At 45.9% G+C, this 23614-nt stretch overlaps 1 protein-coding gene across 1 annotated transcript in view; it reads right to left on the minus strand.

Moving 5' to 3' along the window:
* The window catches only part of ACTR2 (actin related protein 2), a 277715-nt gene that overhangs the window by 128072 nt on the left and 126029 nt on the right, over positions 1–23614 (minus strand). The window contains exon 5 of the mRNA XM_086927591.1: positions 7861–7997. Within this exon, the coding sequence (XP_086783717.1) occupies positions 7861–7997 (137 nt within the window). The remainder of the gene's footprint in view (positions 1–7860; positions 7998–23614) is intronic.

Here is a 23614-nt window from a genome sequence, read left to right on the forward strand (position 1 = left end):
AGGATAAGAACCAGGGTCGGCGCGGAGCTCAGCCGTCTTCCCCTATCCGCCTCGTGGCCACGCACCATGATTGGTCTTCCATGATTAGCATATTTGATTTACTAGTATAACCCTAGTAAAGTGCACTGTGTGCGCCCAGGGCCTGTAAATCAAATGCTACTAGTGGGCTTGAAGCACGGGTTGTGCCACCCTCACAAGTAGCCTTTCAAAGGTGTCTCAGACCTGACACTGCAGTGTCTGTGCACAGTTTCTACTGCGTGTCGACCTGGCAAATGCACCCACTAGCGAGGCCCCAACATTTCCTTGTCCTACATGTAAGTCACACCTAAGGTATGCCCAAGGTAGCCCCATAGGAAGGGTGCAGTGTTTGTGAAAGGTAGGACATGTAATACTATGTGCTATATGTCCTGATAGTGAAATACTGTGCATTGCGTTTTTCACTATTGAAAGATTGTCTTTCACATAGGCTGTCTTGGAACTGCCTTGCAACATTGTACAAGTGTAACTTTGAATTGTGAAAAGATAGAGAAATTGAGTTTCGGTTCCCTGAGCACGGAATGTAATAACACATCTTTGAGTAAAGGTGGTTTTTAAATTGTGTTTGAAAATGCCACTTCTAGAAAGTGATACCAAAGGGGATGATGGACGGAGTGTTTGAGCAAATCAAACACTCACCCCTAGTCAACCGACCTAGGTTTAATCCATCACAGTTCTTTAGCTCACTCCACCACCCCAGTTCAGATATGGCCATATACAAATCAGTCTGACCCTGTGCCTCATGGGAACAGTCCAGTCCGAACTGCCAAGCCATGTTTTCCCTGGACCGGAAACAAGCATCCTGGGACCGGTTTCGGGTTCATAACCCTCATCAGCCAGGCTATCTTGAATCCAGTGGCAAAGTGAGCAAGGGACCCATGTCTGGGCATATCCTGCCAACTTAAGGCGAACTAAGCAATACCAAAGGGGATGATGGACTGAGTGTTTGAGCAAATCAAACACTCACCACCAGTCAACTGATCTGGGTTTAATCCATCACCATTCTTTAGCTCACTCCACCACCCCAGTTCAGGGGTGGTGGAGTGCTCAGTAGCCTTTAAAAGGTGCTTTCTTTGAGGTGATACCCTCAAGTGATAAATAGTGACCAACAAGTGAATCAAGTTATAAAAGAAATAAAACAGTGGTATTTACATTGCTATTTGTGCAAATACTGGGGCAGACAAACACATTTAGCATTCTTACAGTGCATGCATTTCCCTGACTTTCCATGCATCTAAGTGTGAGTCTCCATACCGCACCCAGTCACAATCAGAATGGAACAAAAGGAGGCCTAATGGTTCCTTAAATTCGCCTTTATCTTTGGCCCAGCTGGAGGTGAAAATAAATTAAAGAGTCCCCTCCCGCCTGGATGTTGCTGCTTAGAATGAAAGCAGACAAAAATGCAGGCGCTCCTAAATGTGTCCCAGTAACTAAAAATTACACCAGGACGAGTACAGCATAGGCAAATGCTTACTTCATAAACAACAATACAACATCACTGCTCTTCTAAGCACCTCAAACCACCTCTTTCTTCCATATCCTTTAAACACACACTTCCAGGTCCTTACTTTATTTTCAAACAGCAAGTGCAGGTACACCAGGACAATAACATCTCATGGAAACATGAAACCTACGCTAATGCTTCAGTTTACTTTTTAAACAGACAAAAAGAACACAATTCCTTTATTCGCACTAGGGAATGGCACACATTGCCTACACCAGAATATACATTTTGATCCTAGCTCCATGTTAAAATACTAAGTATGCTCTTTCATGGCTATTGTTTACTAACATCGCAACTTACTTATCGCCTTGCTTCAGGGGACACACACCGACAACATACCTCTATCAATCGTCATTCTGAGCTACACTTACCATTAGATTTGTGCAGCAGGTACAATGGCACCATACCCAACACAAACACAACTAACATGGACCACAACTTCATTTCACCCATCTACACATTCCTTTTCTGTCGCTAGACTTACACCCACCCAACCCCTTATGCTTTTAAAAAGTCATATCTCGCATTCAGGCAGCAAATCTACTAGCTCCAGGTTGGCAATTTCACTCATTTGTCTTTTATGTACAAATGCGCAAGTTATAACATTTACCTTCCAGTTACTTGTGAACAAACAGACAGCACAATCTTAAGAGGCACTGAGAATCCCTCCTCCACCCACCCACAGCTCTAAGCACCCACAAGCTCCTCTCCCTCTGCCTTTCCAACTTCAAAGCTTCACAATCTTTCTTTAGGCTCTTTTAACACTTTGCTCGACACGGTCTACTTATACCGCACCACACGCTCTAACAAAAACAAAAAAATTGCATTGCATCCTTCATGTCCTTCCACCATGGAGAAGTAATAAAAATAGGTGCTATTTTAGGCCCAGTCGTTCACTTTCTAAATCACATAAGCAACACAAGCATGCCTCTCACTTTACTTTTGCTACCCTAAGCTATGCAACTTAACTTAGTGCGCCTGAATTATATTATATGTACTACGTGCAGTAACGCCTTACGCCAAAAATTAGATCAATATACTTTAAGCTGCTGGTCCGCAATAAAATACAGCTGCATGTTATGTTAATCCGACTTGTATAGCGCAACAGCTGCCTCAGCAAAGTGGCGTCCCAGCGGTCACTACAGGCAGACAGCAAGAAACTAGAGCCTAAGCCGCAGGGAAGAGATGAGTTTTTATAGCCTTCCTGAAAGTCAAGTAGTTATCCAGACTGCGAATTTGAAGGGGGAGAGAATTGCAAAGCTTGGCCGCTAGATAGCGGAAAGATCGTCCCCCGGCACGTAGACGTTTTACCCGCAGAACCAGAGCCAAGCATGACCTTATAGAGCGCAGAGGGCGCAAGGATGTGTAAGGTACCAACACGTCGGACAGAATACAAGGGGAAGAGAACTTTAAGATTTTGAAGGCCATGAAAGCGCATTAAATTCTATGCGCTTGGCCACAGGTAGCCAGTGTAATCGACGGATTACCCCAGAGATGTGGCGTCTTCGCGGGAGACCCAAAAGGGCTCTGGCAGCCGCATTTTGGACCCTTTGTAGGCGCATGACCTCAGCTTTATATACCCCCCAAAAAAGTTAATTAGCATAGTCAAGTCATGACAGTATGGCCGCCTGAACAATCAATTGTCTGGTGGACGGGTCAAAATAGCCCAGAAGGGGTTTCAAATTTCGTAGAGGGCCAAAGCACATGCCTGCAATCTTCTTGGTGTGATCCTGAAGACTAAGGGTTGAATCCATCCATACTCCTTGGTTTTTCACCACCAATTTAGGGGTGGGTGCGCTCCCTAGGATGTTAGGCCACCAGTTCTCGCTCCAAAGCTTGATGTTTTTTCCTAACACCACCTCCCATTTATTAGCATTAAGCTGGAGGCAGATGGCGGTCATCCACTCCGCCACTGCTCCTAAATTTAGGGGCCTCCTGCGTGGAATCGTCTGAGAGAACCACCACCAGCTGCGTGTCATTGGCATAAGCAACAATGGAGAGACCCCTGTCCCTGGCTATCACTGCCAGAGGTTGTACGTACAGATTAAAAAGTACAGGACTCAGGGCAGAGACCTGTGGCACACCTTACCAACAGACTGGACATGTGAAAGGAAGGGCGTAGTAGACACCTGAAAAGTCCTTTCAGAGAGGAAGGATCTGAATCATTCCAAGGCAGCACCACCGATTCCTGTCTCCTCCAGACGATTTAAAAGAATCTAGTGGGATACAGTGTCGAACGAAGCACTGAGATTTAACAAGATCAGTGCCGCGGGTCATCCGCATCTGGAATGGTCCACAGATGTTCAGTCACAGAAAGGAGCGCTGTCTCCGTACTGTGCCCTGGGCGGAAACCATTCTGCGTGGGATCCAGGATACCGTTGGAATTCAGGAAAGCTGAAAGGATGGTGGTAATGTGTCCCTCAGTGATTTTAGCTGCCCAAGGTAACAGAGTTTGGGCGGATGTTTTCTAATTTTGCTGGATCAAGTGATGGCTTTTTAAGAAGGGGAACAACCATAGCCCGTTTCCATTGCCTTGGAACCGTTGCTGTGGAGAAAGAAGTATTAATCAACTGGCATCGCGACCACAGACAGTGATTTTAAAAACTGGTCCGGCTTGAGAGGATCTACAAGGGAGCCAGATTTGATTTTGCTGCAAAGCAGACAAAATTCATCCTGATCAACATGAGGAAACACCGTCAGAGTGTGAACGGTGGGAGGCCTGGATACAGGACTAAGACTGACAGGGGCCTGAGGAAAGGAATTATATATCGTTGCCACCTTTTTAATAAACATACACATTCAAATAGTGTTTGGCCAGAGACCGGCAGTTGAGAATCCGAATTTTAAGGAGATTACTGGGTAATGGCGCAGAGGGTGGGGAGATAGTTTAGTAAGAGAATTAAAACCAAAACAAAGACAAAAAAAAGGTCCTTCCAACGGGGTTAACAGCTGACGGCAAGGACCTACCCCAGTGTTATTAGCCCGTACCTTCTTCCTGGAATAAGTGCGCACAGCCCCAACTCCACTGACAGCATCTCTGGCGTCTGGCGACGTCCAGGCGTGCCCCCTGCACGTGTCCGCTGCACGTCGGCACCAGCCCCAGAAATAGGCAAGCTGGTGTAAGGTCTCAAGAGACTAGAGCGTCACCTGACCCAAGATGGCGGTCACAAAGTGGAATACAGGAAGTGAGGGAAGATGTACCGGACTAGCCCCTTCCACACAAACAGCACAAAAGCTGCAGTGGACCAAGGAGCGCTGGTTCAGAGGATCAATTTAAAAATAGGTAAGGCGCAGTTTAAAACAAGTGAAGGAAGTTAAAATGAGCAGCAGTAATGCAATAGAGAAAATACGAGATTCACCCATGCCCAGTTACATAAATTCAATATGAGCCCACAGGATACACAATACACAGTACCACTAATTATAATAAGTAAGGAAAGAGCATGACAGCATCTCAGGCACTCAGCTGACTCGAACCTAAAGTCTGTATATTTAATTACTACCACTACAATTCAGGACACTACCTTTGCCACAGAGAACATTTTTCTTTAAAATAGTTTTGACCTCCTTAAGTTATCACCTCTTACCTACGCCAAAGTGTTCTTTGGAAAGAACAACAAATCCTCATCAGTAATATTTCATAACACTTCAGCAGGCGTCTATTTCTCCAGTCCCTACTTTTAGCACACTTACTTCTATGTCACTCTTTCTATTTGTACAACAGGTGCAGTTGCACAAGGTCAATCTGGCATCAAGGACATACTGAAAACAATTGCTGCTTCCGTTTGAACTGTTTACAGGACACAAGGACACCATTTCCTTCGTTCCACAAGGGACCTTGATACACTGCCTTACGCACAGCTCAAGCCTACATATTTTATATTGGGATTTGTTAACTACCAGATATCCAATAAGATTGCACAAATACATATATATGTGCAAAATGGCTGAAAACAACATTAACAAACTAAATAGATCTCGCATAGGCAAGAGCTACTGGCTTAGCCAATGCTCGTTTCATTTACAAATGGGTAAAGCAGTTTCCTCAGATATGTTTTGAGGAAGTTAGGGAGATACTGAGACCGTTTTGAAGGGCAATCACTGCCATTAGTGCAGTAGGTTCAGTGGCACTGAGACCAGGAGTGTGGTGGGCCACTACTCACCAACTATGGCTGTCTTTTTAGCAAAAAGGGAGTGGGGGCACATTTTCCTTGCTTCCGTTACGGTCCAGGTCACCCCAGTGGGGAAGAGAACAGGGCTCAAGCAGCAGGGGACATGATGGAGGGTCACACCCTTTTATTATCGGGTTTTGCTTGATATATTTGAACTTTTATAAGTCTCACATTTAGTGTGGATTATGAGCTACAGAAAACTAGCTCTGAAACGTCCTGCTCACACAGCTCTTGCCATAAAATGTGTTGGGGGTATTTTACACATTTTGCTTCGCTTTGAGGAGCTCACAGAAGTCCACAGCTCACTGGCTAGTATGATGTATGAACCATGATCTAAAAGGGCTATTTGGCAATACACTAGTCTTCCCATACAGGACACAAGTTATTTAAAAGCTCCCATATCTCTGACACTGCACGTCATGCTTGGACTTCCTCTGTGCCAGGAGTGAGGAGCCTTGGGTGGGGTGTCATGGTCTTTGAGAGCCGTCCTCTGCCAAGACAAAGATGGAAACAAAAAGGATATCTCTGGAGCTGCTTGCTGGATTTTCATGGTGTCCGTGGTTCCATACTCCGAGCAGCCTCACCAAACAACCTCCCTGAATCCTCAGGCCATGGTAAGGAGCAGATGGGGACCACAAGGCTCCAGGAATCAAATGGAAATTGGATATAACTTTCCCTGCACCACAAACAATGTCAGGGACGAAGAAGGTTCACCAATATACGTTGCAGGCAACAAATCATCACCTGGGGCCCAGATAATGCAGCTGGATGCTGTTGCTGTCTTGTACACAGCAGGTGGATGACCTCATTGTCCTAGAGATTTGAAGGCATCACAACAGCTCCACCAGATACCTACAGGCAGCCTAGGTTGTTGAATTTAGACTGAGAGGCAGGCTCCCTCCATAAGATGCAATGATGCCTTCTATTCATCGGACGTCAGGGATCTCTCCTTGTAGGACAATTCTATAGCACTTATGCTCCCCTGGTGCCCGAGTCTGGCACCAGTAGAGCAGTCAAGACTTGCTATCTAGATGGATCGCAGTACATTTCAACCGTACTGGAGTACAGCTCGGTCCTTGATTGATGAGAGTTTCTGAAACCATTTGCTGGTTCACTTATGCTAAGTGATGACCAATTATTCCTCTGGCAATGTTCAAATTGTGAGTGCTCCTCCATTTAAAAACAGGATGGACATTCATGATTGTTTCAAGAGCCTCTTCTGGGCTGGTACCAATAGGTCTACGTAAAATATTTATTGAGACTCGGGCAGCACATCACATGTCAGAAAATGCAGATCAGACACAAAGAGGGAGAGAAGCTGGAAGCACTCTGGCACAGGCACTTGAAGGAGACCAGACACCCCTCCACAGGACACTGTTACACTTTACAGAAAAATACAACGGGGGAATGCAGAACTGTATCCATCACATACGGCAGTAAAAGACTCCAGTTAATTGAGACTATCAGACATTTTACTCCAGGGAGGCAGTAGGCACATCTTGTAAGAGAGCACAAGAAAAAACTACCTGCCCCATGTCTATCATTTATCATTCATACAGCTGCCACCACCAGTCCTACAAAGCTCGGGCACAGAGCGCAGTTGCCATTTAAAAAAAAAAAAAGGTGCATTTTGGGCTTCCCCTCGACCTCGGAGCATGCTCTGGGGATCTCTGAGTTTATTCAAACAGGAGGATTCGGAGTAAACGTGCATGTAAGTTGCACTCAATGAGGGAAAACAATAAAACCAGAGAGTCTACTAGAGCTGTGCAGGAGACTTTCCGTTCCAATGAAACTGGTAGCAAATTATTTTGATTGAAAAGTTAACATTCCTGATACAGGTAGCAGTCTAGCTCTAACACTTGAGACACCAAAAATGGTGACTAGTAAGGCCAGAATCACAGACAGGATTTCAAATGTCTGGGAAGTATTTCCTTGGTTCCTAGTACCACATCCAGGTATGTTTCTCAGATAAACGCAACGTTAGGTGGCCGAAAAGAAAGCAGGGTTTCTAAGGAAAACAACTTGTTTCACAAGTGAAGTGCCTGCAAAAATGCTGTTTGACAAAGATCAATCACAGTAGGCAAAATATAACACTTTTCAGTGAGAGAAATCTTTAGAGGGACTATCATACAAAAGGAATTGACTTACCTTAATGAGGTATCTTGTAATGTCCCTCCCAGCAATGTCTAACCTTCTGGTGAGGTGAGGCAAAGAGAATCCTTCATAAACTGGGCAAATGTGAGTTACCCCATCTCCAGAGTCAACAACCACACCAGTCAGTAAGCCTGTGCAGACAGACTAATGTTAATTATACAAGCAAATATATAAAAAATATTATGTAGTCAGATACATTTTCAACTGCTTGAAAAATGTAATCAAGTAGATTTCATTTTAGCACCACAATGAATCTAGCTGCTGCTGAGCCCACTGGAATACACACTGGTCAATTGTTTTCCTTCTTTAGGTGACAAGGACATTCCATTCTTTCAACTGTCCAGACCTACACATTATTGAAACTCGGATCTCTCCTTTGTCTTAGATCTATTACCCTCCTAAATACATGCAAGGTGTCCACAAACCTCATCCAAGATATACATACTACACATTCTATCTATGCAGATGTACTATGAGCAAGACGGTCAATAGGAATAAAACCTAGTCTTGGTTTTGTGCGATACCTTGGTTAACTGTGGCAAACCTCTCTTGTGATACAGTCTTTTTTCTAATTGCTGATTCTCACGAGTCGAAAACAAACATTCAAGAGTTACCACTTTACCTCTTTTTTTCATCCTTATGTAACACTTCACATGCCATCAAGACTTTGGTCTTTGCGTAGAAGCAAACCCTTACAAACCAAAGAACAATCCAATCAGCACCCGCTCTTCCTCCTACATTAGACTTAAAGTTAATAGACCATCTTGTTTACATCCCATTTTTATAAGCCTAAACATGCGTTCCTTCGTTGATGCTCAACTACCTACATATAGTTGCTCAATAGAAGCTACAGATTGTGGCATAGCACAATTAACATCACAAATACAGTTTCCCACCAATGTTGAAAGAAAACATTTAGTTTATTTACTTGGTAAAACTACCAAAAAAAAACAATATCTTTTTTTTAAATAAATACTGATAAATGTGCGTCCCATTTTTCTTACATTATTTTATACTTATCAACATAATTCTTATAATGAAAGCCAGAGAATAAAAAAAAACAAATAGCAGTCCGTAATGACATTTAAATTTAAAACTTTAAAATCGGAATGAAAAAGAATTTTTTGCAGTCTGTAAATTAACAAACATGTGCCAAAACGAATTTGCATGAAATAGATAAATACGGAAAAATTTGGCTGAAGCTGCATACCAGCATTTTTGTATGGCCTTTGCTTAAGCTTTGGTTCAGTACTTAATTGAAGCTGAACCCAAGTGCACCTCTAATAAATACAGCTCATGCCTAAACTTCTGACACACGGCACTGGGTAATTGGGGCATGCTCCTGGCACACATCTAGTAACAAATTTGCAAAGCATTGCTGTAACCCAATATGGAGACCATTACTTACTGTAAACATGGCTGTACAATTTGCCCTTCTTGTAGAGTCACATGAGGTGCATAACCATTGTATCTAGCACTTAGCTCCAACTATTATGCTCTGTTTTTTCCCCCACAATATTTTCAGTTGTAGAAAATTTAACACCCTACCTTAGAAATTACTAAGCATACTTTTGAAAACATCCTGAAGACAAAATACTCAATTCTCTAGGCATCTGTGCCAAGGAAAATGGGGATTCGCCTTATACAGTTACATTCTGTAATGTCCATTTGACTTTGTTTTTCTCAATGTTTTCTCTCAACTTTAAATAGAATTTGCTCTTTAATGTTGAGCTAGCACTGCTAAGCAGGCGGCACGGACATAACTAACGCTCCAACTCCACACCCACACTTTAGCCCCATACCCATATAAGACTTACAAACCTCAGGTTGCTCAATTCAGATAACATGTGAGACATGGAACCAAAAGACACCACTCCCGCCACAATGTTGCCACCTCTCTAAATCATTAACATCCCAAAAACTGCATTTACATGGTTGAGCAAGGTTGTGGAATACATGGAATTACTTACTTCCCACGATAAGGACATATTGTGTGTGGTGAAGGACAGAAACATTTCCTATTTATTTTATCCACTTGACAAGTAGGCCCAATCCCCTGCATGAACACTTTGGTTATCAGTTTACTTACCTCAGTATGGATCTAGGAATGAAGATTGTCTTTTACTAAGGCAAGATTTGTAAACAAATGTATAATTTGTGCAAATTGTTATACATGATTGAGTAATGAAAACGCCTTTATTATTTGGGTGAATACCGTAAAGAAATACAGTGTACTTTACGTTCTGTTAGCATTACTAACAATGGTTTCAGTATAAAACTGTGTATATACGGGTGCGTCAAGGCATCGTCTGACCTTTGGGAAGTTGTTCCTGCCCACTGATAAGAGCGGGCTAGCTGCCCCCTGTTTTGAGCACTACTACCTAGCGGCGCAACTCCAGTGGGTTGCCCGATGGTTGGCAGACAGAGTGAGAGAAGACACAGCCACGAACGAGCCGCCTTACACGCTAGAACGGGTCACTGCGCTCTTTCACTCGTTGGCGGCGCCGGCGCGCCCTACCCCGCTACTGCTGGCAGTGGCATATAAATGCTTCCGTAGGGCATTGTATCTCACGCGCTCGGTGTACCCTTATGCACCTGCGGTGCCGCTGGAAGGCTCGCCCGGAGGTGGGGGGGGGGGGAGGAGGGGGGGTGCTCTTGCACTCTGTGCTGGAGCAGTGGCATGAAGTGGACGTCCGGACGCTGGGCGACCTGTACCAGGACATGGCGCTGATACCCTATGAGACACTAGTCGAGGACGTTTGACTCCCACCCGGGGGTTTCCTCTTACACTGATCTCTCACGGCCCACATGGCGGCTCGGTGGGGAGATGTTGTGGAAGAGCCAGCGCAGCACCTGACAGTGCAATACGCATGTCATGGGCAGGGGCAGACATCTAATTAAGTGGTTTGCGGCGTCCCTACAGACGCACACGGAACTGGACCTCACCCCACTTAGGGGGAAATGGGAGCGGGATATGGGGCGAGAGCTGGCAGACAGAGAATGGGAAAAGATCCTTAAAAGCCTGGTGCGCATCTCTAGAAATAAGCAATTTCGCCAAATCCAAGTCTACGTAGTGCATAGGGCTTACCTCACTCCCGACCTCATCAACAGATACTTTCATAGGGCGGATGCGACTTGCCCCAGATGTGAGGAGGTCAACGCGGATCTGCTCCATCTTTTGTGGCACTGTCCAGGCCTTGGCACATACTGGAGAGACGTTCCTGCACTACTTGCACAATGCACCGGTCGCACCATCTCATGTAACTGGCCTGAATATCTCTTACATCACTTCAAGAGGTCGCCCAAAGACAAAGAGTCGTCTCGTTTCCTTGATCTGGGGATGGTCACAGCAGTGAGACTCCTCACTAGAAGATGGAAAGCGAGGGACTCGCCCAGTGTAAGAGCATGATTTCTGTCTCTTACGTCATGGGCTCGCGCAGAATCGACTGCCATCCGGCGGGAGGAAACAGTGGGGCTTCGGAGGGAGCCTTTGGCGGAGAAATGGGAGCACATGCTAAACCGTCTGCAGGCGGTACAGGTCGCCCAGCGTCCGGACGTCCACTTCATGCCACTGCTCCAGCACAGAGTGCGTGAGCACCCCCCCCCCTTCTTCCCCCCCACCTCCGGGCGAGAGTGCAATGGACGTGGGGGGCGGCGGGGTATTAGGCTGACATACCAGGTGAGAGGGAGGGAGTGCGCAGCGGTGGCCACACCTGACACACGATTTAGTACATGGAGCGGTAACTAGGTGAGGAAGCATTAGCCAAGGTGATGTGCGTGTCCGGAGCGTATGAGTGGGAAAGGGTGGGAGGAGGGGGTGTTTTGTAATGTACTTCGGTGACAGTGTCGCAGTTAGTTGTTCCTGTTACTGTTTTGTTGCATATGATCATTATCAGGATTGGGATGCACATGTAAGGCCTGTTCCCTCGTGCAGGGGGGTGGGGTGTATTTAATCTTAATCACCATTTAAAGACGCACCTGGGCGCTCATGATTTTCCTGCGGACTAATTGCATGTATTGCTACGGCGCCTCTAGTTGTGACCTGTTGTCGGTACACTTCTACCCAAGAATGGCCGCTAAGATGCAATGTGTGAGATGGAATGTCTAATGTAATGTTCATCTTTATAAATCAAAATAAAAATATTTGACAAAAAAATTAAATTGAGTATATACTTTTGCAAAATGTAAAAATTACAGACTACTTATAACGTGTTGGTTGACTGCAATTTTTCTTTTAAAAAAAAAAATATTAATAATGGAGACTATGTTTAAAACCATTGTAGTTACCACTAAAGGCAGCATGCAAATACATTAATACTTAAAGTCACAAAAATGCACCCACTGGTGTATGTACTCGAAACTATTTAAGACTTAGAGGAACTCAGGAGTTTTGGGAAGTAGGGCTGGAAACTACACCTAGTAAACTTTTGTGAAGTATATTTTCACGTAGGCAAATGCTACTTTTATATTTGCTCATGCAAAAAATGAACTTTCTCTAAACCCCTTTGACCCCCACACAGGGAAACGTTTTTCTCCCACACTTATCAGGAGTATATCAGGAGTAAATTTCCAACTTTTTCCATGGAGGAAAGTGACTGGAGAGTAGTTGGTGAATCCCTTAAAGAAGTTACGTTTGTGGGTGTGCCCAGACTAAACTCAGAGCATACCCCCCACCCCCAGCAAGTGCTTTCTGCCTACTTTCAAGCTTCTGTGTTTTGAAGTGGAGAAAGATGAAAACATCAGAGCCTTGCTAGAATCCAAACCCAGATATATGAGCCCTGATATACTCAGAGAAGCCATTATTAGGGTTATCAAAGATTTGTGATTTTGCCAATGCATGTAAATTACCATTGCTTGACTATGGCAAATCTTTCTTTTGTAGCCGTATTACCTCGAAGTAACCCTAGAAATAGCCTTAAGACCTTCCACGCTCCTACTTAGTTCTTCACCAACAGTTTCTGCACAATTCTAGATATAAAGATTATTTTACTTTTGCATATTTCAGGAACACTTTGCACTCCCCACCGGCTGATTACTCATCACCAACAAACATCGCACACACAGAAACTGAACTTTCAATTATGGAGCCCCAATCTAAAATGGTTTCCCAATCTCAAAGCACTCTCTGCAGCTGCTCTACCTAAAAGCCTTGTTACATAATAGCATGGTGCATCGCAGCAGTGATTGTTTTGTAGGAGGAAATCACTGAAAGACTTGGGGAAACACCATCAAACTGCAAGATGTAGATGCACACTACAGACTTGTCTAATGTACAACACCTAGCTTCTGCTAGAACAAGAAGGGAACTCCAGTAACAAATAGAATACTCTAGCACCAAATGCTTATAATGTATAGGTCTTAGAAAGGATAATATTACTTACCTAGTAAATGTCTCTTCTTGGCATGTACAGCTGTTGATTCACATGATGTGCATACTCCTGCCATCTAGTGTTAGGTCTGGATGTTTGCAGTCTGTTTTTCTTCGAAGAAGTCTTTTCCAGTCATGAGGTAGGCGACGACTCCTTGAGTGATAGTGTGCATGGGCATCAACTCCATTGTTATATATTTTTTTCCCGCAGAGGGTAAGAATGGAGTCAAAAAGAGTAGAGTATACTAAAGAGAGAAATGCAGCTACTGGTACCCGGGGAGGCGGGTGGGCGCATGTGAATCTACAGCTGTAAATGCCAAGAACAGACGTTTACTGGATAAGTCACGTTATCCGTTCAAGGCATGTGAGCTGTAAATCACATGCTTTGCATAGACTATATAGCAGTAATCTCCCAAAGCGGTGGCTAACCTGTAGCTTTTGGAGTTGTCTGAAATAGTGTTTTAAGTACTGCTTGGCCCACATTAGCTTGTTTGGTCTTTAGAAATGACTGTGCTCTTTCGATGTAGTATAAGAGTGCTCTTCTGACATCTAAGGTTTGTAGAGCTTTCTGCAACAGAATCAGGTTGAGGGAAGAATACTGGTAATTCTATCGACTGATTATGTGAAATGCAGAGACTACTTTAGGTAGAAATTTAGGGTTTGTGTGCAGAACCACTTTATCCCTATGCAGTTGGAAAAATGGTTCTTCTATGGTTAGTTCCTGTAGTTCACTCACTCTCCTTAGCATAGTGACTGCAATGAGAAAGCGGTTTTCCAAGCGAGAAACTGTGGCTTAGACCTATGCATGGGTTCAAAGGGTGGTCCCATTAATCTTGTGAGGACTATGTTAAGACTCCACACTGGGGCAAATGGGGGTCTTGGGGGTATAACTCTTGAGTCCTACCATGAAAGCTTGAATTACGGGCACTCTGAAAAGAGACAGATGTTGCCTACGCAACTATTGCAGCAAGATGTAGGCAGATGGAGATGTAAGCCAATCCTGACTGCTGCAAGTGTAACAGATAATGTTTTGTGTGGAAGCATCAAGAGGGTTGGTGTGATTGTTATTGCATTAAATAACAAAACGCTTCCATTTTGCTGCGTAACAGGCTCTAGTGGAAGGCCTTTTACCCTCCCTGATGATATTCAAACTGTCTGGTGGAAGGTTCAGATAACCAAACTCTATGACTTCAGGAGCTGGATCACGAGGTTCAGTTGTTTGGGATCTGGGTGTCTGATGTCTCCATGGCCCTGTGTAAGGAGGCTGGGTGTTAGGCGCAGCTTTTGATGCAGGACCAGAGAAATCTCCAACAGGGTTGTGAACCATGGTTGATGGGCCCATGTGGGAGCTACTAGGATAAATGTGATGGATGTTTGCCTAAGCTTCCAAACCACTGCTGGAATGAGTGGGAGAGGCGGAAAAGCATAGGCAGAAATCCCTGACCGGTTAATCCGCAGTGCATTGCCCTTGGATAGCTGGTGTGGGTACCTGGAGGCGAAGCTTAGGCGTTTTGGTGTGTGGCGAAGAGATCTATCTGAGGGAGTCCCCAACTTTGGAAAGTATGGGAGGAGAACCTGAGGGTGAAGTTCCCACTTGTGCACTTGGTGCCTCAGTCTTGCTGAGGAGGTTTGCAATCTGGTTGTTCACCCCTGGGAGGTGTTCCGCTAGGAGATAGATTTTGTGGTGAATGGCCCACTTCCAAATGTCCTGAGCTAAGTGGGACAGTTGGAGATAGTGTGTCCCCTCCTGTTTTTTGTATGTAGTATATGGCTGTCATGTTGTCAGTATGGACTAAGACAGCTTTGCCAACCAGGTGTGTTTGAAATGCCTTGAGAGCTAGAAAGATTACAAGCAGCTCTAAATGAATGATGTGGAGCAACTTTTGTAGTTGGATCCATAGGCCTTGCACTGTGTGGTGCTGAAGATGAGCTCCCCAGCCATTGAGGGACGAGTTCACTGTTAGTACTGTCTGTGGAACCGGGTCTATAAAGGGCATCCTATAGATACATTTTGCGTGTTCCACCACTGCAGAGAGCAGTGGGTACAGCCGTTTACCAACACTAAATCGGTTAACAGACCCAGTGATTGGTTCCACTGACTTGCTAAACATTCTTGAAGGGGACGCATGTGGAGCCTGGAATGGGGAACTATTATAATGCAAGATGCCATCATTCCTAGTAGTTGCATATACACCCGAGCTGGAAGCGAGTGATTGGATTGAAACTGGAGAACTAGAGCTTGAATATTGTGAATTCTGGCTGTGTTGGGAAAAGCCAGAGCCATTTGCGTATTTAGGGTGGCTCCTAGATAGTTTTGAGTAGTTGCAGGTTGGTGATGTGATTTTAGCACATTGACTGTGAACACTAGTCGATGTAGTAACAGAATTGTTCTGTGGGTGTGCTGGAGACAGCTTCGATATGTGCTGGCTTTGATGAGCCAGTCGTCCAAGTAAGGGAAGACATGGATGTGGTGTCTTCTTAGGTGAGCAGCGACTACTGCCAGACACTTTGTGAAGGCTCTGGGGGTAGTGGTGACTCCGAATGGGAGTACCTTGAACTGGTAATGTTGACCCGCTACCACAAACCTTAGAAATTTACAATGAGCGGGATGGATTGTAATATGTAAGTAGGCGTCCATCAACTTGAGTGTCGACAGAAAGTTGCCCTGTTGCAGAAGTGATGGTATTTGCTGAAGTGTTAGCATATGAAAATGGTCTCACTGTATGTCATGGTTTAGGTCTCTGAGGTCCAATATTGGTCTGACAGAAACATCTTCTTTTGGTATTAGGAAGTTATGTTAAAATATTAGTATAGCAATGGCTGCCCTAACATCGGGGCGTGCCAGCGCTAAAGTTGAACAGAGTGTGAGGAGACAAAGAATAAAAAATTAACAGTGGGAGAAAAGCCAGGTCTTCACCAGCCTTCTGAAGGTCAGGTGATCAGGGTTGCTACGGATGTGGAGAAGGAGGGAGTTTCAAAGGATGGGAGCCAACAGCTTTAACACCTTGGCTGCTAAGGGGTTTTCCCGCTGGGTGCTGCATTCCCAGATTTTCCATTGTTCATGACAAGGTCAACTCGTCATAAGCACAGGGCAGGTAAAACCCATGACGAGTTGACCTTGTCATTAGCATGGAAGTGGTTAAGGATCGACGACCCGCTCTGGCCCTCTGTATCCAAGGGACTCTTACCAGGAGCAGATCTGCTGAGCGCAGCGCTTGTGTGGGTGCATAGTAAGAACATTAATTACTCAAGATTATTGGGCCGATGCCCAAGAGAATCTTATGAGTGATACACAGCATTTTGAAGCGCAGTCTCTCTTTTAGAGGTAGTCAATGTAGGCGGCAGAGGAGTTTTGAGACATGACAATGTTGAGAAAGAGCGAAGATAGCGCGTGCAGCAGCGTTCTGAACGTGCTGCAACCTTTTGATCACAGATTTGTTGGCAGCCAAAAATAGCACGTTGCAATAGTCCAATCTGGCCTGGATGGACGATTGGATGATCAGCTGTCAAGTTTGAGAATAAAAGAGACCTAGTATTGGCTTTAGGCCACGCAACAGTCCATAACAATTCCCTGCCACTTATTTGGCATGGGCCTCAAAGTGAGATCTTTATCCATCATTATTCCTAAATTCTTCACAACAGGCTTGGGTATGGGGGGCATTCCAAGAGCAGGAGGCCACCACTCATTGCCCCAGAGATGGAAATCCCTGCCTACTCGAAGGATCTCGGATTTGGCTGAATTTAGCTGCAAATAATTAGCAGCTATCCACTCTGAGATGGCTGCTAAATCCTCTTTAAATTTTGCCGAGTCCTGGCTGGGATTGTTGGAGAAGGCTATCATCAGCTGGGTGTCATCGGAGTATGACACCAGGGAGATGCCCAGGGCTTTGGCCAGCAGAGCCACTGTCTCACATAATGGTTGAATAAGGAAGGGCTCAATGCTGACCCCGGGGGCACCCCACAGCATAATGGGAGAGTACGGGAGAAGAAAGGAGGGTCAGTAACTTGGAAGGTCTGCCCGTCTAGAAAGGACGAAAACCAGGATAGGGCTTTGTCATAGACACAGATCTCCTCCAGACGTTGGAGCAGGATCTCATTGGAGACTGTCAAAGGCTGCGCTCCGATCCAGCAGAATTAATGCTGTAGTTCTGCCTGCATCCAAGGAGGTCCGTAGCTGTTCTATGACCGCCAGCAAAGCAGACTCAGTACTATGCCGAGGCCGGAACCAGTTTGAGATGTATCTAGTATTGAGTTTGCTTCCAGGTAATGAGTTAGGATCTAATTCACATGTGATTCTGTGATTTTGGATAGGAAAGGGAGCAGCGAGATTGGTCGGACGTTTTCTGGCTTGGACACGTCTAATGCTATTTTTTTCAGTAGGAGGAACTACTGTGGTGTGTTTCCCAGGCTTAGGGACCACAGCAGAGGACAGGGATAGATTAATTAGCTCCAAGCATTCAGGCAGGAAACACTATTGGAATTTTCTAAAAAGGTTGGGTTTCATGGGGTCATCTGGGGACCCTGATTTTACTTTGACAAACCGTGCTTCCATAGCTTTAAGGGAGATATGGGGGAGAGAGGCGAGCGAGTAGGTCTCAAGAGTCCTCAGACACGTTCCTCCCCTTGCCACGGGAGGCATCACCTGGGTGAAAGCTACTATAGATGCGTTCCCCCTTCTCCAGAAAGAAATTGGCCAGTACTTCACATTGCAGACTAGAGAATATGAGACTGTCTGTAGCAGAGGGGGGCTTTACCAGTTCCTTCAAAAGAGAGAATATGGTTTTAGTAGGGTTATTACTTGTGGTGATCAGGTTAGTATAGTGTGCTGCCCTAGTCTTGTGGACCAATTTGTGGTAAGCCTTAATCGCACTTCTGTATTGTGCTTTAGCCAGAAGGTCATAGCCTCCAGGCTCGCTCTAAGACCTTGCAGTTCTTCCGGACTAGATTCAAAGACTCATTAAACTAGAAGTTAGCACGTGCGCTTTTAGAATGAGTGAGTTTAAACGGGATACAGGAGTCCAAGGCTTGGATAACCCACCCCGAAAGAGCACATTGGCCTCCTCAATATTAGTGGACCTTTCTGGGGGCTGAGTGCTTGAGGCCACCAGGAAGGCGGCATGATCCAGTTTGTGTCAGGGGCGCTTGAGTGAGGGTTTCCAGTGTAGCTGTACTTTGGGTCCGGCTAGCGATAGCCGCATAGAAATAAGAGATTGATCTGTCCAGGGCATAGGGAGGGGTGCCTGCACCTGCAGGGAATGGAGATTTGAGAAAATCGGGTCAAGAAGATGACCTGCAATGTGTGTTGATCCGGGTACCAATTGGACCATTTGGCATGCTGCCATGTCCCCAAGAAAGCTGAAATGGTCAGGGGCCTCCTGCATCTCTAGATGGAGATTCAGGTCACCTATAACATTGACATTAGCTGTCTGAAGAGCTAATGTGGTGATAGCATTAGCCAGGGTTTCTCTAAAGGTTTTTGATGGGCCTGGTGGACGGTAGATAAATAGCCCAGAAAGCATGAAGTTAGCTCTCACAGTAAGGGATGTCTTTGGGGACAAGGCTACAGGTATAGACTGCTTTGTGTATAATTGTGATGCCTCCCCCTCTCCCCATCGCTCTATTCAGGCTCCTCATTACATAACCAGCAGAGAGGGCCAGGGCTGGTATGGTCACAGAATCCTCGGAGAGCCAGGTCTCTGTTAAGAATAAGACCTCATGGGACCGTTCCTGAAGGAGAGCAAACATCTCAGCGTGATGTTTAGTCAGGGAGCGGCAATTTAGGCTGAGAACAGTATAGGTTGTGGCACTGAAGCAAGAGTGGGGAGTGCTAGCGAGGGCTAGCCCCAAAGGTGCACAGACTGCAAAGAGAGGGGCAAACCTCCGGGCCGACCTGTGTTCCTCTGCATGCTTCCTCACCTTGCAGAGTGACCAAAGCTTCAGAGGAATAAACTTGTCTTTGAGACAGGAGCGAGTGTCTTGCTCCTGGTGATGTCCCTGCGTGGGTGGGCGCAGACGGGCTTGCCTTTCACACGCCCAACCAGTAGTGTTGTGATGAGTACGGGCTCTATAGCCCCTTTCAGAAGGAGAGACTGAACCTGTAGTTTTAGGAGGTGTAAGTGATCCGGAGAGAGTTTGTGTGACCTTGGGGAAAGTTTGGAGAATTGTTGGTGAACTCCAAACAGTAACCAGAACGGATAATTTCCAGTACTCATTTGTCTGTTGTTATGGAATGCCAGACGGGTAGGAAATCCGAAAGACGTCCTCCGACAGGTGTTAAATGGTCGAGGGGAAGTGTAATTAAGTCACTGTTTTGTGTTGGAGGGGGAGGCGCGTGTGTTTGAGCCTCTGCCTTTGCCGTTGTTGCCTCTATACCCCCCTCTAAAGTAACCCCTAGAGGGAGGCCGTTGGTTATTATCCTTGTACATGGTGGTGGTGGTAGTCTCTGAGGAGGTATTTTTAGACCCTCCGGGGTAGAAAGAGCGCCAAAATGAACCATATGCTTGTGTCAATTGAAGGGCTCCCATGGATTTGGCCACTTCAGTATCTTTTTTCATATTTTCCAGTGAGGAATCTACGACCGGGCCAAAGATGTGTTCTTTGTCCAAGGGTATGTTCAGGATGGTAGTATGGACCTCAGGTTTAAAACCTGATATGCGTAGTCAGGGGTTCCTTCTTAACCCCTTGCATGCTGATGACGGACCCCGTCCGTCATGCAGCACGGTAGGCATGTGCTGATGACGGCTGGGGGCTGTCATGAACCCGCCCACTCTTTAGAAGTGCCGCGCAGAATCGCGGCCGCACGCAAGGGGTTAACAGCTCTAGCAGCAGTGTCTGCAGCATCTAGGGAGAGCCTGATAGCATTATTTGAAATAAGCTGTCCCTCCCACACTAATTCTTGCACCTTAGCTTTGCGTTCATCGGGCAGATATTGGAGCAACTGCTCCAACTTAACCCAATGCGCCCTGTTGTATCTTGCGAACAGTGCTTGTGTGTTCGAGATGCATCAGAAGTTTGCTTTCTCAGATGCCACCCTTTTCCCCTAAGCGTCAATAAGCTTGGATTCTTTAACTGGGGGTGGTTTATCTGTAGTTTGGGAATGGGCCCTTTTTCGTGCTCCACTAGGGAGTCAAATTGTAATTGTCCCTTTATGTACAGTTGATCAGGTGGTGCTGGCTTGTACTTTTAATCTACCCTAGGTGTAAGGATACAGGCCCCGACTGGGTCATTAAATAGGTCATCAACATGCCTGATCATGCCTTTGAGCATGGGAGTGTGTGCAATGAGTTTTGTGTGCCGCTAAGGGTTTCAAAAAGGAAATCCTCTTCAAGGGATTCTTTGTGCAGCTGTACCCGTGATAGGTGGCAGCTCTACCTAGTAGTTCAATGTAACCTACACTGTTGTCCAGTGGAGAGGGCTTGGTAGGGTACAGGTCAGGATCATTGCCTGTGAGTGAACTGGTGTTGTAGTCTTCCCAGGGGTCTGTAGGTAGTAGCTCATCATCTCCATCCCCATTCCCATCCCCATCATCCTGATTGTCAGGTGTATGTGGTGAGTGTTCAGGTGAAATTGGCAAAGGTTGAAAATAAGGAGAAAGAAGCAATGGAAGAGTAGGGGGAAGAGGAGATGGGGAAGGGTTAGTCCCGACACTTCTCCTTTTTAAAGGAATGTGGTATTCCTCTTCTGGTGCAATTTTACGTTTCAAAGCTACTTTGGTGATAATATGTCTAGTTTTAGGATTAATGTGGAGCACTTTCTGTTTCGGGCGCGGTATGTCGGTCAGAACGTTGAAAAGGTGCTTTTTTGGTGATTTTGGCAGATAAGGTTGTTCCAGTCCTGGTGTTTTAGGCGTTGGCGTTTTCGGATCTGAAGTGTGTTTCGGTGTCAAAGGGGGTGAGTCGGAACTGGACTTTGGCTTCTATCCCGAAGGTTTGGGCTTTTTTGTATTGTTCTGTGCCCAGCCGGAAGGCGGGGCATCAAAAACATGGTTTTGGTGCCGACCGGAGCCCAAGGGCGCGGATTGGACCGGAGCAGCCTTCTTGGGCTGATGTGGATCTTGGGGCAAGGGAGAATCTGTACTCACAGTACGTTGCCCTTGCAGGTTGTCTGCGTCCTTGTCGGAGCAGTATTCGGATATCGAGATTGGTTCTTGTTCCTTTTTGGCTCCTAAGACTTCCTCAACCTCTTCGTCCGATTGTTCTCCGAAGAGGTCCGCAATGGAGCTTGCATGTTGGCTCTGCATGTCGCAACTTAGAGCCAGACAGTCGCGTAGTGTCTTCTTGGAGCAGAAAGCCTTGCACTCGTCACAGTCCTGTTCTTTGTGCTCGGGAGACAAGCACAGGTTACACACTTCATGTGAGTCGGTGAGTGGAAAATTCGCGCCGCAGCGAGGGCAGAATTTAAATGGAGTCCGTTCCATCTACTGCAAGGCGGACCAGCGCAGGTAGGCCCGATGGCCTTCCACGAGCACCGAAGAAGTTTTAATAGATAAGAGATGCAGAGAATGGGAACGCGTATTGAAAACAATACAGTTGAGGGTGAGTGTCTTGCGCACCGCATGAACCAGGAGAACAGTGTCGAACCAGAGCGCAGCTATTCACGTCTGAACCCGATGGCTGGAAAAAAAAAGCCAACAATGGAGTTCATGCCCATGCGCACGATCACCAAAAGGAGGAGTCACCTACCTCGTGACTGGAAAAGTCTTCTTCGAAGAAAAGCAAACTGCAAACATCCGGACCCAACACTAGATGGTATGAGTATGCAAAGCATGTGATCTACAGCTCTGATGCCTCGAACAGTGTCCTCTTGAAAGATTGACTAATTTGTCTATCAGGATAAGAGCCCGACCAAGCAAAGAAATATAATGTGTCATTTCATACAGTTTTTGCCTTTAAAATCAAAATCTCCAGTTGTGAGATGACCAGTCACCACAGTCATGCTTTTGGTGGAGGTGTCTTCCACAGTGTGAACTGGTAATGGAAGATGCACACCACAAATCAGAGATACTTTATGTGAGCATTCTTTATCAGTGTTGAACGTGGCCCTCTCTGCAGGGTCATCCCTGAACTTTTTGCCTTCCTCCAATATGCTCTCTGACCTGTTTTTGTTGGTTTACTGACTCTGGGCACTTTACCACTGCTGACCAGTGCTAAAGTGCATATGCTCTCCCTACTGTAAAGCGTATATGTAATTGATTTCCATGATCGGCTCATTTGGCTTTACAGTCAGACCCCAGTAAAGTGCCCCAGGAGTGCCAGGGCTTGTAAATACCAATGCTGCTAGTGGGCCTACAGCACTGTGTGTGCCACCCACAGAAGCAGCCTTTTAAAATGTATCTAAGGTCTGCCATTGCGGAACCTGCGTGCAGTCTGGTACTGTCATGCTGGCTGGGCAAGTGCACACACTTGCCAGCCCCTAAACCTTCCCTTTACTTCATGTGAGTCACCCCTATGGTAGGCCCAAGGGCAGGGTGCATTGTTAGCATAAGGTAGGACAAGCCCTGATGTGTGTGCCATGTCCTAATAGTGAATTACAGCCATTTTCGTTTTTCACTATTGTAAGGCTACCTGCTCTCCATAGGCCAGAATGGGCTGCTGGAATTATTACACTATATAATCCTAACAGACTCAGAGAGCATGGTAGAAAGTCAAGTTTAGTATGCCTGAACTCAGAATAATAAAATACTTAGGATATTAAAATAAACTTTACTAAAATGTGTTTGCAAATGCTACTTTTAGAAGTTAGCCTTTGCTTGCCTAACTATTTCAGCCCGCCTCTGCTAGGATGTGTATCTGCTGTCTGGTTTCTGTGAGTGACAGGGCTGGGGAATTCCAGGAGACAGTCTGGGCTGCCAGGTGGTGAAGAGAGAGATTACACCAGGATGGATGGGAGGAGTGCCCCTTGACTCTGAATAGGGATGTGCTCTGCCACCACAATGCTGGCTCCACCTCCTGCGGAGCGTCTGATGTCTCTGCCTTGCACCCTGAAAGAAGCAGCAAGAGTCTCCAAAACAAAGTGGTCCAAAACTGGGTTGAACCAGGCTCAGGCCCCCTGGCCTGCAAGAACAAAGGATTTTGTGTATAAAAGTAGGAGCCCTGCTCCTAAACATCAGATCCTGCTTTTGAACCAAGAAGAACTCTCCACCTGAGGAGGAGGAACCGGGAAAGCTGAAGGAGGAAGACTGTCCCTAACCTAGGGGACTGGCCTGCAGTGGTTGCCTTGCTGCCAAAGGAGAGGAAGAAACCCTTTTCAAAGACTTGCTTTTACTTTTCTACAATGAACTTGTGCTTCAGAAACGATCTCCAAGGGCCTGAAAGTGAGCTGGTCCCCTGAACTCAGCCCCAGGACCACTGGGCTCTTCTCCCTCCCTTTTGAAACAAACGG

This window comes from Lissotriton vulgaris, chromosome 6 (assembly GCF_964263255.1).
Source record: "Lissotriton vulgaris chromosome 6, aLisVul1.2, whole genome shotgun sequence".
NCBI classification, from domain to species: domain Eukaryota; kingdom Metazoa; phylum Chordata; class Amphibia; order Caudata; family Salamandridae; genus Lissotriton; species Lissotriton vulgaris.